The sequence below is a fragment of the Physella acuta genome, unplaced genomic scaffold (assembly GCF_028476545.2).
Source record: "Physella acuta isolate Inbredline_101_S28 unplaced genomic scaffold, ASM2847654v3 ptg000876l, whole genome shotgun sequence".
Classification (NCBI taxonomy): Eukaryota; Metazoa; Mollusca; class Gastropoda; family Physidae; genus Physella; species Physella acuta.
In genome coordinates, this window is record NW_026732393.1 from 109,304 (window position 1) to 124,430 (window position 15,127).

The window sequence follows — 15,127 nt, forward strand, 5'->3', positions numbered from 1 at the left end:
GACAAACGATCTCAGGAAAAATTATCTCACAGACAAAGATCTTAGACAAAATAGATCAGGACAAATTATTTATAGTATTTAGGATAAATTAATTAGACTTAAAAAGGAATTGCAAAATTTAATGAACTAAATTTAAAAGAAGCATCTCATTTGAAAACATGAACATTAAAAGAAAATTATTCATTTTACCAGAAATGTATAAGACATAAAAATGTATGATACAAAGAAAATGCAGAAGTTATACCACATTAATGTTCAAAACACGTGAAATTTTTTTTGAATAGCTGATTGGGTCTTCAAGATCGTAACGCTCAACACGGCAATGTAACTGGGTAATCACCACTAATACTGTTTTGTTTGAATGCACGCTACGGTTTCATTTTCTCTGTCGTTTAAATAAGCATGTGTCACCTGATCACTAAGGTGTGACCGAAATATAACCAGTGACTTTAGATTATAGTTGAACTAAGGCGGCAGTGAATAGTCTCGAAATTCTGTATAGAATATTTTAAAAATCTGATGCAGTGTTATTAAAAAAATTCATAAAAAAACGTTTTAATAACAAGCTTTTATGTTAAAAATCACTAAAAAGTAGAAAATAAATTATAGACTACTATTTAAATAACTATAAAGAAAACGTTTTGAATACAAATTACTATGGGCTTTTTATGAAGTGGGGTTTCAGAATATAGATCCCAGAGTTACTGTCAGAGTTTCTTCCAGGCATCTCCTCGGGGGGGCTTCGCCCCCCCCCCCCCCCCGAAATTTTTTTACCGCCCCCCGAACGAAATGAAATTTATATAATTTATATAGAAAATATATACTTTTAACAGTGTCCGCCCCCCCCCCCCCGAAGAAAGTTTACCGCCCCCCGGAAGATTTCAAGTGCCCCCCCCCCGGAGAAAAAAGTCTGGAAGAAACACTGGTTACTGTACAGTCAATCAATGTTTGTCTAATGTAAGTGAAGCTTCAAGTTATGACTTATGCTTGATGAAGATAAATAGAAATATAGCCTTAAACTTAAAAAGTATTTTTTCAAGTTCTCTGGATTTGCAACTTTTATAAAGTTGATTCAAAAAAAAATTAAATTTCTAAATTATTTTCAGTCTGAAACTTTTTTTTTGCTTTTTTATGAATGTGTATACTAGCAACCAAGAATATAAGTTGCACCTCATCCCATCCTTTCCGTTTCAACGGGGCATTCATTTTATCGATATAACATATGTATTGCATGAAACATTTTTGTCAACTGCTGGTTATAAAAACATTAAAATAACATTGTTGATGAATAAGTAATGACAAACACTTTTTTATAATTTTAGTTTAATTGCTAGCTAAAAAAAATCGATTGAACAACTTCATATCCTCCACTTGTACAGTTACTGACCAGGCCGCCTAAATGTCCTGACCGTTAAATTGAACAGAACACGACATTGGACTTCTAGCTAGAGCCGCCCTGATAGATCGCTTGTACATCTCTTCGTCCGTTCTCCTGTTGCAAACTAAACTTAAGGTCAAAGTCTCCAGCTGTTTACACTGGTGTAAGCTGTGGGAAAATATCGCATACATTATGTCCATCTAGACCCCATCACAAACGTCCATCTAGACTTATCACAAACGTCCATCTAGACTTTTCACAGACGTCCATCTAGACTTATCACAAACGTCCATCTAGACTTATCACAAACGTCCATCTAGACTTATCACAAACGTCCATCTAGACTTATCACAAACGTCCATCTAGACTTTTCACAGACGTCCATCTAGACTTATCACAAACGTCCATCTAGACTTATCACAAACGTCCATCTAGACTTATCACAAACGTCCATCTAGACTTATCACAAACGTCCATCTAGACTTATCACAAACGTCCATCTAGACTTATCACAAACGTCCATCTAGACCTATCACAAACGTCCATCTAGACTTATCACAAACGTCCATCTAGACTTATCACAAACGTCCATCTAGACTTATCACAAACGTCCATCTAGACTTATCACAAACGTCCATCTAGACTTATCACAAACGTCCATCTAGACTTATCACAAACGTCCATCTAGACTTATCACAAACGTCCATCTAGACTTATCACAAACGTCCATCTAGACTTATCACAAACGTCCATCTAGACTTATCACAAACGTCCATCTAGACTAATCACAAACGTCCATCTAGACTTATCACAAACGTCCCTCTTGACTTATCACAAACGTCCATCTAGACTAATCACAAACGTCCATCTAGACTTATCACAAACGTCCATCTAGACTTATCACAAACGTCCATCTAGACTAATCACAAACGTCCATCTAGACTAATCACAAACGTCCATCTAGACTAATCACAAACGTCCATCTAGACTTATCACAAACGTCCATCTAGACTAATCACAAACGTCCATCTAGACTTATCACAAACGTCCATCTAGACTAATCATAAACGTCCATCTAGACTAATCACAAACGTCCATCTAGACTTATCACAAACGTTCCTCTAGACTTCATCACAAACGTCCATCTAGACTAATCACAAACGTCCATCTAGACTAATCACAAACGTCCATCTAGACTTATCACAAACGTCCCTCTAGACTTCATCACAAACGTCCATCTAGACTTATCACAAACGTCCATCTAGACTTATCACAAACGTACAGAACTGACTGTTTACATCCTATGTATGACATGAGAGCTACTCGGCGCGAGCTGAGCTAAGACGACACTGGGACCACTAAAGCTGGAACCAACACCACAATAGGAAATGTACGAACACGTAGACCAGCTTTGTCTTGTGAGTTTAAAACTCACGGCAGGTGCATACATCTTTAAATCATTATCCCATGGTGACAGTATCAGAGGCAGGGGAGATAAGTGATTACTAGGGGAGATGAATTATTACTAGGGGGGTAACTTATTATTAGCAGAGAGGTTATTACTAGGGGAGATATGTTACTACGAGGAAGATAATTATTACTCATATTCTAAGGTTTGTTTATCGCAAAGATTTACCGCACGCACGTGAAGCCACCCTGATGACCCAACTAGGGTGACACGTGATATGTTAGACCACGTCTGGAAGCGTGTCTTCACCTATAACACCTCTTCAAGCCAGGTGATTAAATGATCACGTTGGTTTTACCTCATACACAAGTAGCTATAAATCTGACCTTACAAGCAAGTAGCTATAAATATGACCTTACACGCAAGTAGCTATAAATATGACCTTACACGCAAGTAGCTATAAATATGACCTTACACGCAAGTAGCTATAAATATGACCTTAAACGCAAGTAGCTATAAATATGACCTTACACGCAAGTAGCTATAAATATGACCTTACACGCAAGTAGCTATAAATATGACCTTACACGCAAGTAGCTATAAATATGACCTTAAACGCAAGAAGCTATAAATATGACCTTACACGCAAGTGACAATATAAATATGACCTTAAACGCAAGTAGCTATAAATATGACCTTACACGCAAGTAGCTATAAATATGACCTTACACGCAAGTAGCTATAAATATGACCTTACACGCAAGTAGCTATAAATATGACCTTAAACGCAAGTAGCTATAAATATGACCTTACACGCAAGTAGCTATAAATATGACCTTACACGCAAGTAGCTATAAATATGACCTTATACGCAAGAAGCTATAAATATGACCTTACACGCAAGTAGCTATAAATATGACCTTACACGCAAGTAGCTATAAATATGACCTTACACGCAAGTAGCTATAAATATGACCTTACACGCAAGTAGCTATAAATATGACCTTAAACGCAAGTAGCTATAAATATGACCTTACACGCAAGTAGCTATAAATATGACCTTAAACGCAAGTAGCTATAAATATGACCTTACACGCAAGTAGCTATAAATATGACCTTACACGCAAGTGACAATATAAATATGACCTTACACGCAAGTAGCTATAAATATGACCTTACACGCAAGTGACAATATAAATATGACCTTACACGCAAACAGCTAGAAATATGACCTTACACGCAAACAGCTATAAATATGACCTTACACGCAAGTGACAATATAAATATGACCTCACAAATAAACTCTACTAAACAAATGATCTCCGACACACAGACACAAGAGGATATGTTTACAAATTAGTTCCTAATTATGGGACAAATTGCAACAATAGTTTAAGTTTAGTGGGGCAACTAGCAACAATAGTTCAAGTTTAGTGGGAGAACTAACAACAATAGTTCAAGTTTAGTGGGCAACTAGCAACACTAGTTTAAGTTTAGTGGGACAACTACAACACTAGTTTAAGTTTAGTGGGACAACTAACAACACTAGTTTGTTTAGTGGGACAACTAGCAACACTAGTTTAAGTTTAGTGGGACAACTAACAACACTAGTTTGTTTAGTGGGACAACTAACAACACTAGTTTGTTTAGTGGGACAAATTGCAACAATAGTTCAAATTTAGTGGGACAACTAACAACAATATTTTAAATTTAGTGGGACAACTAACAACAATATTTTAAATTTAGCGGGACAACTAGCAACACTAGTTCAAGTTTAGTAGGACAACTCGCAACACTAGTTCAAGTTTAGTGGGACAACTAGCAACAATAGTTCAAGTTTAGTGGGACATCTAGCAACAATAGTTAAAGTTTAGGTGGACAACTAGCAACAAAAGTTCAAGTGGGACAGCTATCACCCAGACAAACCACATGACCAGGACTACTGACTCACCTTTCAAACATCTCCATCGTGCTGTCATCGTCTATGCGAACACCAGACTCAATCTTCAGATAGTGTAGGCTGTTCTATGATAACAAACACCAAATGAGATGATTTTAGAAATTTTAGAACATGTAGCCTATATGTCCTTACCTGGCACAAGTCTGTGTTAAAATCTTAGATAGATTTCTGGGGTGCCGATAATTTAAGTCAAGTGAACTGACTGCCTAAACTTAGTACTCATTTTTCCCCTTAGTTCTATTTACAATAAAGTACAGCATAGATTTTAATATAGATTTTAATATAGATGCAATTTCCCAAAAAAAGCCGTCGGAAATCGACCTTAAGGGCACTTCTCTTATATATGATTCATGAAAATCTCTACCGTGATTAACGTGTACACCATGAAACATGTGTAGGTTGAAGTTGTACAAGAAATGAAAAACTTACATTTGTAAAGCGTTAAACATCAAAGAAAAGCTGTATACAGCACAGTGTTAGGTCAACGCCTTAACGTGTGTGGTGATGTGTGTGGTGGTGTGTGTGGTGATGTGCTAGATCAACTCACCTGAAAGTGTGTGGTGATGTGTGTGGTGGTGTGATAGATCAACTCACCTGAAAGTGTGTTGTGATGTGCTAGATCAACTCACCTGAAAGTGTGTGGTGATGTGTGTGGTTATGTACTAGATCAACTGACCTGAAAGTGTGTGTTGTTGTGGTAGATCTACTCACATGAAAGTGTGTGGTGATGTGGTAGATCAACGCACCTGAAAGTGTGTGGTGATGTGCTAGATCAACTCACCTGAAAGTGTGAGGTGATTTGTGTGGTGATGTGCTATATCAACTCACCTGAAAGTGTGTTGTGATGTGTATGGTGATGTGCTAGATCATCTAACCTGAAAGTGTGTTGTGATGTGCTAGATCAACTCACCTGAAAGTGTGTGGTGATGTGCTAGATCAACTCACCTGAAAGTGTGTGGTGATGTGCTAGATCAACTCGCCTGAAAGTGTGTGGTGATGTGTGTGGTGATGTGTGTGGTGATGGTCTAGATCAACTCACCTGAAAGTGTGTTGTGATGTGCTAGATCAACTCACCTGAAAGTGTGTGGTGATGTGCTAGATCACCTCACCTAAAAGTGTGTGGTGATGTGTGTGGTTATGTACTAGATCAACTGACCTGAAAGTGTGTGTTGTTGTGGTAGATCTACTCACATGAAAGTGTGTGGTGATGTGGTAGATCAACGCACCTGAAAGTGTGTGGTGATGTGCTAGATCAACTCACCTGAAAGTGTGTGGTGATGTGCTAGATCAACTCACCTGAAAGTGTGTGGCGACATGGTTCAAGCCTAGTTTGATATTTGCTATAGCGATAGCGGGCCCCGTGTTCCAGTGAAGAGCATACAGTGGCATCGATTGCGTTAGAATAAACAGCAACGAGCGGTCGAAATAGGATCCCTGAAAGATTTGAAATCGCTATGTATGTGTGTCTGTGTATACCATTCATCTGAATTAAGGGCAGTTAACTGGCAGTCCGCTGTGTATTTTAAGAAATGCATGTTTTAATATTCATGTGATTCAAGCCTGCTCACCATTTTGGATTGGATGACCACTTTCACTTTGAGATCTGGACAAGCAGACCCGAGGCTCTGCCAGGCTTCCGGTGTGGTTTGTCTTTCCTGCTCCACGTCATCGTCAGCGCAAACCGTCATCAGCTGCAGATTAGTGTTGGCTGACTGGGCCAGACCAAGCAGGACATCATCAACTAGGTAGCTGTAGCTGACTTCCAGTTCTAGATGACATAAGACGGAATGTTAGGGTACTCGCGGTAACAAACAACATGTAGCTGTTTCATTTGATGAAGTGTGGGGAAAAATTACAAATCTGAATAAACCTTTAGAGCAGCTATAAAGAAAACCAGGTTTGACTTTTCTATACGCTAAGGTATATGTCAGGTGCCAGTCGTTAAAGCTAGGTGAACAAGCTAGATGACTTATGACAGGTGTGCATCAAACGGGGCATGAAGGAGGGACACAATGTCGGTCCAACCCTAGTCCAGCAGTCAGCCCAATCCTAGTGCAGCAGTCAGCCCAACCCTAATCAAGCAGTCAGCCCAACCCTAGTGCAGCAGTCAGCCCAACCCTAGTGCAGCAGTCGACCCAACCCTAGTGCAGCAGTTAGTCCAACCCTAGTCCAGCAATCAACCCAACCCTAGTCAGAACGTCAACCCAACCATAGTCCAGCAGTCAGGCCAACCCTAGTCCAGCAGTTAGTCCAACCCTAGTCCAGCAGTTAGCCCAACCCTAGTGCAGCAATCAGCCCAACCCTAGTGCAGCAGTCAGCCCAACCCTAATCAAGCAGTCAGTCCAACCCTAGTCCAGCAGTCAGCCCAACCCTAGTGCAGCAGTCAGCCCAACCCTAATCAAGCAGTCAGCCCAACCCTAGTCCAGCAGTCAGCCCAACCCTAGTGCAGCAGTCAGCCCAACCCTAGTGCAGCAGTCGACCCAACCCTAGTGCAGCAGTTAGTCCAACCCTAGTCCAGCAGTCAACCCAACCCTAGTCCGAACGTCAACCCAACCATAGTCCACCAGTTAGCCCAACCCTAGTGCAGCAATCAGCCCAACCCTAGTGCAGCAGTCAGTCCAACCCTAGTGCAGCAGTCAGAACCAACCCTAGTGCAGCAGTCAGAACCAACCCTAGTGCAGTAGTCAGAACCAACCCTAGTCCAGCAGTCAGCCCAACCCTAGTGCAGCAATCAGCCCAACCCTAGTGCAGCAATCAGCCCAACCCTAGTGCAGCAGTCAGTCCAACCCTAGTGCAGCAGTCAGAACCAACCCTAGTGCAGTAGTCAGAACCAACCCTAGTCCAGCAGTCAGCCCAACCCTAGTGCAGTAGTCAGAACCAACCCTAATCAAGCAGTCAGTCCAACCCTAGTCCAGCAGTCAGCCCAACCCTAGTGCAGCAGTCAGCCCAACCCTAATCAAGCAGTCAGCCCAACCCTAGTCCAGCAGTCAGCCCAACCCTAGTGCAGCAGTCAGCCCAACCCTAGTGCAGCAGTCGACCCAACCCTAGTGCAGCAGTTAGTCCAACCCTAGTCCAGCAGTCAACCCAACCCTAGTCCGAACGTCAACCCAACCATAGTCCACCAGTTAGCCCAACCCTAGTGCAGCAATCAGCCCAACCCTAGTGCAGCAGTCAGTCCAACCCTAGTGCAGCAGTCAGAACCAACCCTAGTGCAGCAGTCAGAACCAACCCTAGTGCAGTAGTCAGAACCAACCCTAGTCCAGCAGTCAGCCCAACCCTAGTGCAGCAATCAGCCCAACCCTAGTGCAGCAATCAGCCCAACCCTAGTGCAGCAGTCAGTCCAACCCTAGTGCAGCAGTCAGAACCAACCCTAGTGCAGTAGTCAGAACCAACCCTAGTCCAGCAGTCAGCCCAACCCTAGTGCAGTAGTCAGAACCAACCCTAGTCCAGCAGTCAGCCCAACCCTAGTGCAGCAATCAGCCCAACCCTAGTGCAGCAATCAGCCCAACCCTAGTGCAGCAGTCAGTCCAACCCTAGTGCAGCAGTCAGTACCAACCCTAGTGCAGTAGTCAGAACCAACCCTAGTCCAGCAGTCAGCCCAACCCTAGTCCAGCAGTCAGCCCAACCCTAGTGCAGCAGTCAGCCCAACCCTAGTGCAGCAGTCAGCCCAACCCTAGTCCAGCAGTCAGCCCAACCCTGGTCCAGCAGTCAGCCCAACCCTAGTGCAGCAATCAGCCCAACCCTGGTCCAGCAGTCAGCCCAACCCTAGTGCAGCAGTCAGCCCAACCCTAGTCCAGCAGTCAGCCCAACTCTAGTCCAGCAGTTAGCCCAAACCTAGTGCAGCAGTCAGCCCAACCCTAGTCCAGCAGTCAGCCCAACCCTAGTGCAACAGTCAGCCCAACCCTGGTCCAGCAGTCAGCCCAACCCTAGTGCAGCAGTCAGCCCTACCCTAGTGCAGCAATCAGCCGAACCCTAGTCCAGCAGTCAACCCAACCCTAGTGCAGCAATCCGCCCAACTCTAGTCCAGCAGTTAGCCCAACCCTAGTGCAGCAGTCAGCCCAACCCTAGTGCAGCAGTCAGCCCAACCCTTGTCCAGCAGTCAGCCCAACCCTAGTCCATTAGTCAGTCCAACCCTAGTGCAGCAGTCAGCCCAATCCTAGTCCAGCAGTCAGCCCAACCCTAGTGCAGCAGTCAGAACCAACCCTAGTCAGAAACACAATTTGACCACACCTGATAATTGACGAAAGCCACACAGGATGGCGATGCTGTTTGCTAAATATGTACTTGCATTCAGGATGAACGAGGGTGAAACAAATTCATCTACTGCCAGAGTCTGGAGGGTGTTGCACGAGCTTTGGCTTGCTGCGGACAGCAACTCTTGACCTGTGGATGGTTCAAACGTTAAGATGGTTTGTTGACTGGATGATTGGGACAACAAGCATTAGTTGACCTGTGGATGGTTCAAATGTTAAGATGGGTTGTTGACTAGCTTAAAACAAGCATTAGTTGACCTGTGGATGTTTCAAACGTTAAGATGGTTTGTTGACTAGCTTAAAACAAGCATTAGTTGACCTGTGGATGGTGCAAATGTTAAGATGGTTTGTTGACTGGATGAGTGGGACAACAAGCATTAAATGACCTGTGGATGGTGCAAATGTTAAGATGGTTTGTTGACTAGATAAAACTTTTTCAAAAGCTATAACTTGAGTATTATTTCGAATAGATCAACGAAATTTCAAATATAAGTAAAAGATCTAATACTCTGCCTTCTGTCAAATTTTAAGTAATTTCCGTTGACCGGGAGTATTAATTTACGCTATTTTTGATTTCTCAAAAAACGCTTATGAATTTATAAAGTAGTAATAATATTTCGCACTATTATACACAGATAGTTTGCGCAATTCTTTTTTCTACGAGATTCTATTATAGTTTAAAAAGTTTAAGTAATTAAAAATAGATTAAAAATCATGTCTATATCCCGAGTTGCCATCCCCCGTAGTGTAATGTAAGAATATTCGAGAAAGTTTAGGGGAGATCACTCCCGGTTTGATGCTCGGACCTTTGACCACAGGTGCTTTGACCATAGTGGGTTTGACCATAGGTGGTTTGACCACAGAGGGGCTTTGACCTTAGGGGTTTGACCATAGGGGGTTTGACCACAGGTGTTTTTTCAGCAGAGGGTTTTTGATCACAGGTGGTTTATCAACGGGTGTTTGATCACAAGCGCAGTGTGCGGCTTTGATCACAGGTGTGTTATCCATATAAGGTCTTTGATCACAGATGGTTTGTCCAAAGCTGGCGTTTGATAACAAGCGCTTTGTCCATTTTATGAATTTTTGGTAAGGATTAATTTTAAAAGTTGTGTAATTATATTTTAAATTGCAGCAGGATGTAATAGTATGTTAATTCATCTGTCATTTAGTTAACCATACAAGTATTACCTCTTTGACTATACTGTTGGCATGTTTTTATCCTTTATATATGCTATGTATTTTCAAGTACATCTGCATTATTTTTTGTGAAACTTGTTGTATGTCGCATTTTGTGTGTTCCATTTGTATTTTTAAAAAATCTATGTGGCCTAGAAACAGCTTTTATGTGGAGACTAAAATATTGTTTTTGACTTTTTTAGTACATGTTAATTTCTATTAATGGACTTTCAGAAAACATGTATAAAATGGTATTGTGTCAAAAATTTAAATTAAAATAGCAGTTTATAATTTCAAAAGCCCCGTTGTAGTCAAAGCCCCGTTGTAGTCAAAGCCCCCTATGGTCAAACCCCCTATGATCAAACCACCTATGGTCAAACCCCCTATGGTCAAAGCACCTGTGGTCAAAGCACCTAGAACCCCCGGTTTATTTTTTTACAAGATTCTATTATATTTTAAAAAGTTTAAGTAATTAAAAATTGATTAAAAATCATGTCTATATCCAGAGTTGTCATCCTCCGCAGTATTGTATAAGAATATTCGAGAAAGCTTAGGGGAGATCACTCCGGTTTATTATTGAAGATTATTTGGATAAACCACTGACCTCGTTCAATTTGAGACAAGCGATAGATACCTTGGGCTAACGTTAAGAGGGCGTTGCTAAGGTGAAGCGATCGTAACTGTTGCTGTTGTTGTAGAAGCAGAGCAAGAAGTTTGACCACGTCAGACATCTGGTGGACGGGAGACGCCTTCAACCGGCTGATGTTGGTCAGTCTGAGGGTGAGCAGCTGCTTGTTGCCGGCGTTGAGGAGGTGGGCCAGGAACAGGTAAAGCTCGTGTGTGCTGGAACTGAGGACGCTGTCTTTGCTCTCTGGAATACACACATACAACACATCAGGAGGGTCGTTTATACTGAAGGCTGAGACATAAACAAAAGCGATGTGTTCAGACCAAGCAATGTCGTTTTACTTTGGTGAATGAACCAGACGTACCTGGACAGTCAGCTCTTATGTGACGTAACGTTTTTCCCGTGTTCATGACAAATTCGAGGGCTTTACGTACACTCGTCAAGGTGAACCGAAAGTCTCCAGTCCGCCATATTGACGGAGCTGAGAGTGGGCGGAGCCAGGACTTGCAGGTGAGGGCGGCGTGGTACTTGTCGCTGTTGTCGTCCAGGTAGTGGAAGACTTGCAGAAGGATCTCGTAGGGCAGCTGGTTCCATTCGGCGTCTGGGGACTGAGTGGTGGGGGGGGGGGGGTCAGTGGTCAGTTGACGTCTGGGGACTGAGTGGTGGGGGGGGTCAGTGGTCAGTTGACGTCTGGGGACTGAATGGTTGGGGGGGGGGGGGTGAGTGGCCAGTTGACGTCTGGGGACTGAGTGGGGGGGGGGGGTCAGTGGCCAGTTGATGTCTGGGGACTGAATGGGGGGGGGGGGGTCAGTGGCCAGTTGACGTCTGGGGACTGAGTGGGGGGGGGGGGGTCAGTGGCCAGTTGACCTTTGGGGACTGAGTGGTGGGGGGGGGGGGGGTCAGTGGCCAGTTGACGTCTGGGGACTGAATGGTGGTGGGGGGGGGGGTCAGTGGTCAGTTGACGTCTGGGGACTGAATGGTGGGGGGGGGTCAGTGGCCAGTTGACGTCTGGGGACTGAGTGGTGGGGGGGGGTCAGTGGCCAGTTGACGTTTGGGGACTGAGTAGTGGGGGTGGTCAGTGGACTAGCAAACATACGTGGGGTCGGAATATTGGTCTATTATAGGTCGTAACATGAGTCAAACATAGGTCATAAGATAGGTATTTACATGGTTCGTAACATCGGTCGTAACATAGGTCGTAATATGGGTCGTATTAACTTTGTTTTAGGCTGCCTGGCTAGCAGAAATAGCTTTAGCCTGTAATTAGGATATTGGAGAGAAAGAGTTTATGTGTGTGAGAGAGAACGAGAGAGAGAGAGAGAGAGAGACCACCATAAACTAGGCGGTTATACACAAATATAATCAGTTCAATGTGTGAAGCTGTGTTTGTTGACCTACCAGAGGCTGGTCTCCAGATTTTTGAGCAGATTCTCTCAGTTTTAGAGCTTCGTCAACTGGCTCGCCCTTGAGACGCTTACTTCTTTTTGTTAAAGTAGCCATTTATAAACAATGGGTACTAGATCTAGAGTCAAATATGTTATTTAAAAAAATATTTTCATATATAAACAAGCAGAAGTCAACAAATCCTAGAAAAATGTGTTGATTAAACTATCAACTTCCGTCTCGCTGGGAAACTAACGAGATTCAATGCTCAATTATTGATGACGTTCTTCAACACAAAGTTTTTTGTAGTTGGGTATTTGTTTCGTGATGAGATTTCTGACTCAGTCGGACTCATTTTTTGATAAATGAGTATCATGGAGGTTTATGCGATTCTATTTGTGATACATGAGTCTGTTCGTCTTATGTATAAGTCTAATATAGGTATATGTACATCTGTTTGTCAATTATATATATTAAATGTATATGTCATTCGGATATATATAAATAAATACATAAATAAATAAATAAATAAATAAATATATATATATATATATATATATATATATATATATATATATATATATATATATATATATATATATATCTTCTATCTATATATATATATAAAACTGCAATGTATGTTTGTGTGTGTGTGTGTGTGCGTGTGCGTGTGTGTGTGTCGGTCTTTTATGCATTACTACACCTCTCATCACATCGCCGTTGGGAAGTTGTTGTGAATATTTTTTCTCAATATACGATATATAAAAGTAATAAAAGTGAATTTCGGTGACACCGTTCATACGATCGCCATGAAAATTTGGGATGATGTTGAGAATATTCCTGGGGAAGTTTCTGCGCTAAAAACAATTTCAAATTCGCAGGGGTGGCGCCCTGGCAGGGCGCGATTTTTTTCTCTCTATATACGGTATATAAAAATAAAAGTCGATTGCGGTCTCACAACGTTCATCCGATAGCCATCAAACTTCAGGGACTTGATTAGAAAACTCCATGGAAGGGTTCTGTAAAAATCATTTTTAATTTTACAAGGGCGGCGACACAGGAAGGTGCGATTTTATCTATATACACTATATAAAAATAAACGTCGATTGCGGTTTCACGGCGTTCATCCGATCGCCATCAAACTTTGGGGAGTTGATAAGAACACTTCATGGAAGGTTTCTGTAAAAAAAAAATTATTGTTAATTTCGCAAGGGCGGCGCCACGGAATGATGGGATTTTTTGCAATATAGGGTATATAAAAATAAAAGTCGATTTTGGTTTGACACCATTTATCTAATCGCCATCAAACTTTGGGGAGTTGAATAGAAAAATTCAGGGAAGGGTTCTGTAAGAAAAATCCTTTTTTAATTTCGCAAGAGCGGCGCCACGGGAGGGTGCGATTTTTCTCTATATACAGTTTATAAAAATAAAAGTCTATTTCGGTTTCACACCGTTCACCCGTGTACCATGAAACTTTAGGGAGATGATTAGATTACTCAATGGTAGGGTTCTGCAAAAAAAAAATATGTTTTTTAATATTGCAAGGGCGGCGCCCCCGGGGTGAGCTATTTTTTTTTCTCTATACACGGTATATATAAAAAAAAACAACTCGTATGCGGTTCATCCGAGTGTCATGAAACTTTAGGGAGTAGATGAGAATACTCCCGAGAATATTTCTGCGAAAAAGAAAACTAAAGTTTCTTATTGGCGGCGCCATGTTAGGTACAATTTTAGTCAATACACGGTTTGGGGTCCAGAGTTTTAGAGCGACTATGTTTGGAACTTGGCATCCGTTAATCGAGCGTCCTGCATAGCGATTACGGGGTACTACTATATTCAGCGGTAAAACTACAACAGGCTTCTAAAAATAACTTTGTAACGCGAGGAAATCCTTCTGTACAGTTTCGTCACCTTGCGAAAGAAGAAAAAATAACTTTTTGAATATGAGGAGCCTACTGTAGAGTTTCGTCACTTTGCGAATGATGCAATAAGCATCTATTATTAGACGATCCAGTCAGAAATTGAGATCGAGCATCTATTAATAGACCACTAGTAACGCTAGCATATTGCATCAGTCACACTGATGTTTAAAACACGTCAAATAATTTAATTTACGAGTTAAAGAAAAAATCCTGTTCATTTGTGTCACTTTAGCGAATGACGAAATATGCATCATTGTTAACAGGATGCTATTTGGCACTCTGGGTTATCCTATGAGCACGATGGCGCCTGTTAATTTTAAGGAGCCAGGGGCCGTACGCTGCGCTTATGCGGTAGTGTAATCGGGGGGAAGGGGGCTCCTGAGAGCGCCCCTCTACGTCCCTGATACATGGGTGGCCACCGAAGTGTGTTCTACCTCATTATTTCGGTGAGTGATTAATGTACACTCAAGGTTTTCATGCGGTAGTGTAGGGAAACCCGTGTCCCGATATTTATGATCCAAGCTCAGGCATTGTTTACATTGAAATAACTGACTTTTAGAAAATAAGGTCACGAGTCTAAGAATATAGGATTGGTATCGCATGGTTGAAACTCTTCTTATATATTTCGTCAGGCTTTCAAAGCGCGGGGACGGGTACGCTAGTATATATATATATATATATATATATATATATATATATATATATATATATATATATATATATATATATATATATATATATATATATATATATATAAATGTGTGTGTGTGTATGGTGGAATGATCTACTGTGATATTCCTCCAGACTTAAGGCTTCTTTCATCTTGTAATACAAGTTGTATTCCCCATTTCTTGTTTAAACATTGAATAAAGTCAGCCACTTTTCGCTGTCACCTCGTCCCCACACAAAACAATGTCTGTAGCCATATACCACACACACACCTCTCACATTTATAGCTGTGGGTGTTATGTGAAATATGACTGTAGCTATATACCACGCACACCTCACACATTTATAGC

At 41.8% G+C, this 15,127-nt stretch overlaps 1 protein-coding gene across 1 annotated transcript; it reads right to left on the reverse strand.

Annotated features, from left to right (window-relative positions):
- Nucleotides 1–1,327: 1,327 nt before the first annotated feature.
- LOC131952547 (F-box/LRR-repeat protein 21-like) lies at nucleotides 1,328–12,303 on the reverse strand. Its single transcript, XM_059315265.1, has 8 exons — nucleotides 12,202–12,303; nucleotides 11,168–11,411; nucleotides 10,810–11,046; nucleotides 8,977–9,129; nucleotides 6,315–6,514; nucleotides 6,043–6,180; nucleotides 4,738–4,811; nucleotides 1,328–1,546 (listed from the first exon to the last, which is right to left on the reverse strand). Exons 1-8 carry the CDS (start codon nucleotides 12,301–12,303, stop codon nucleotides 1,396–1,398), a joined length of 1,299 nt encoding a protein of 432 aa, XP_059171248.1. The 3' UTR covers nucleotides 1,328–1,395.
- Nucleotides 12,304–15,127: the final 2,824 nt, after the last annotated feature.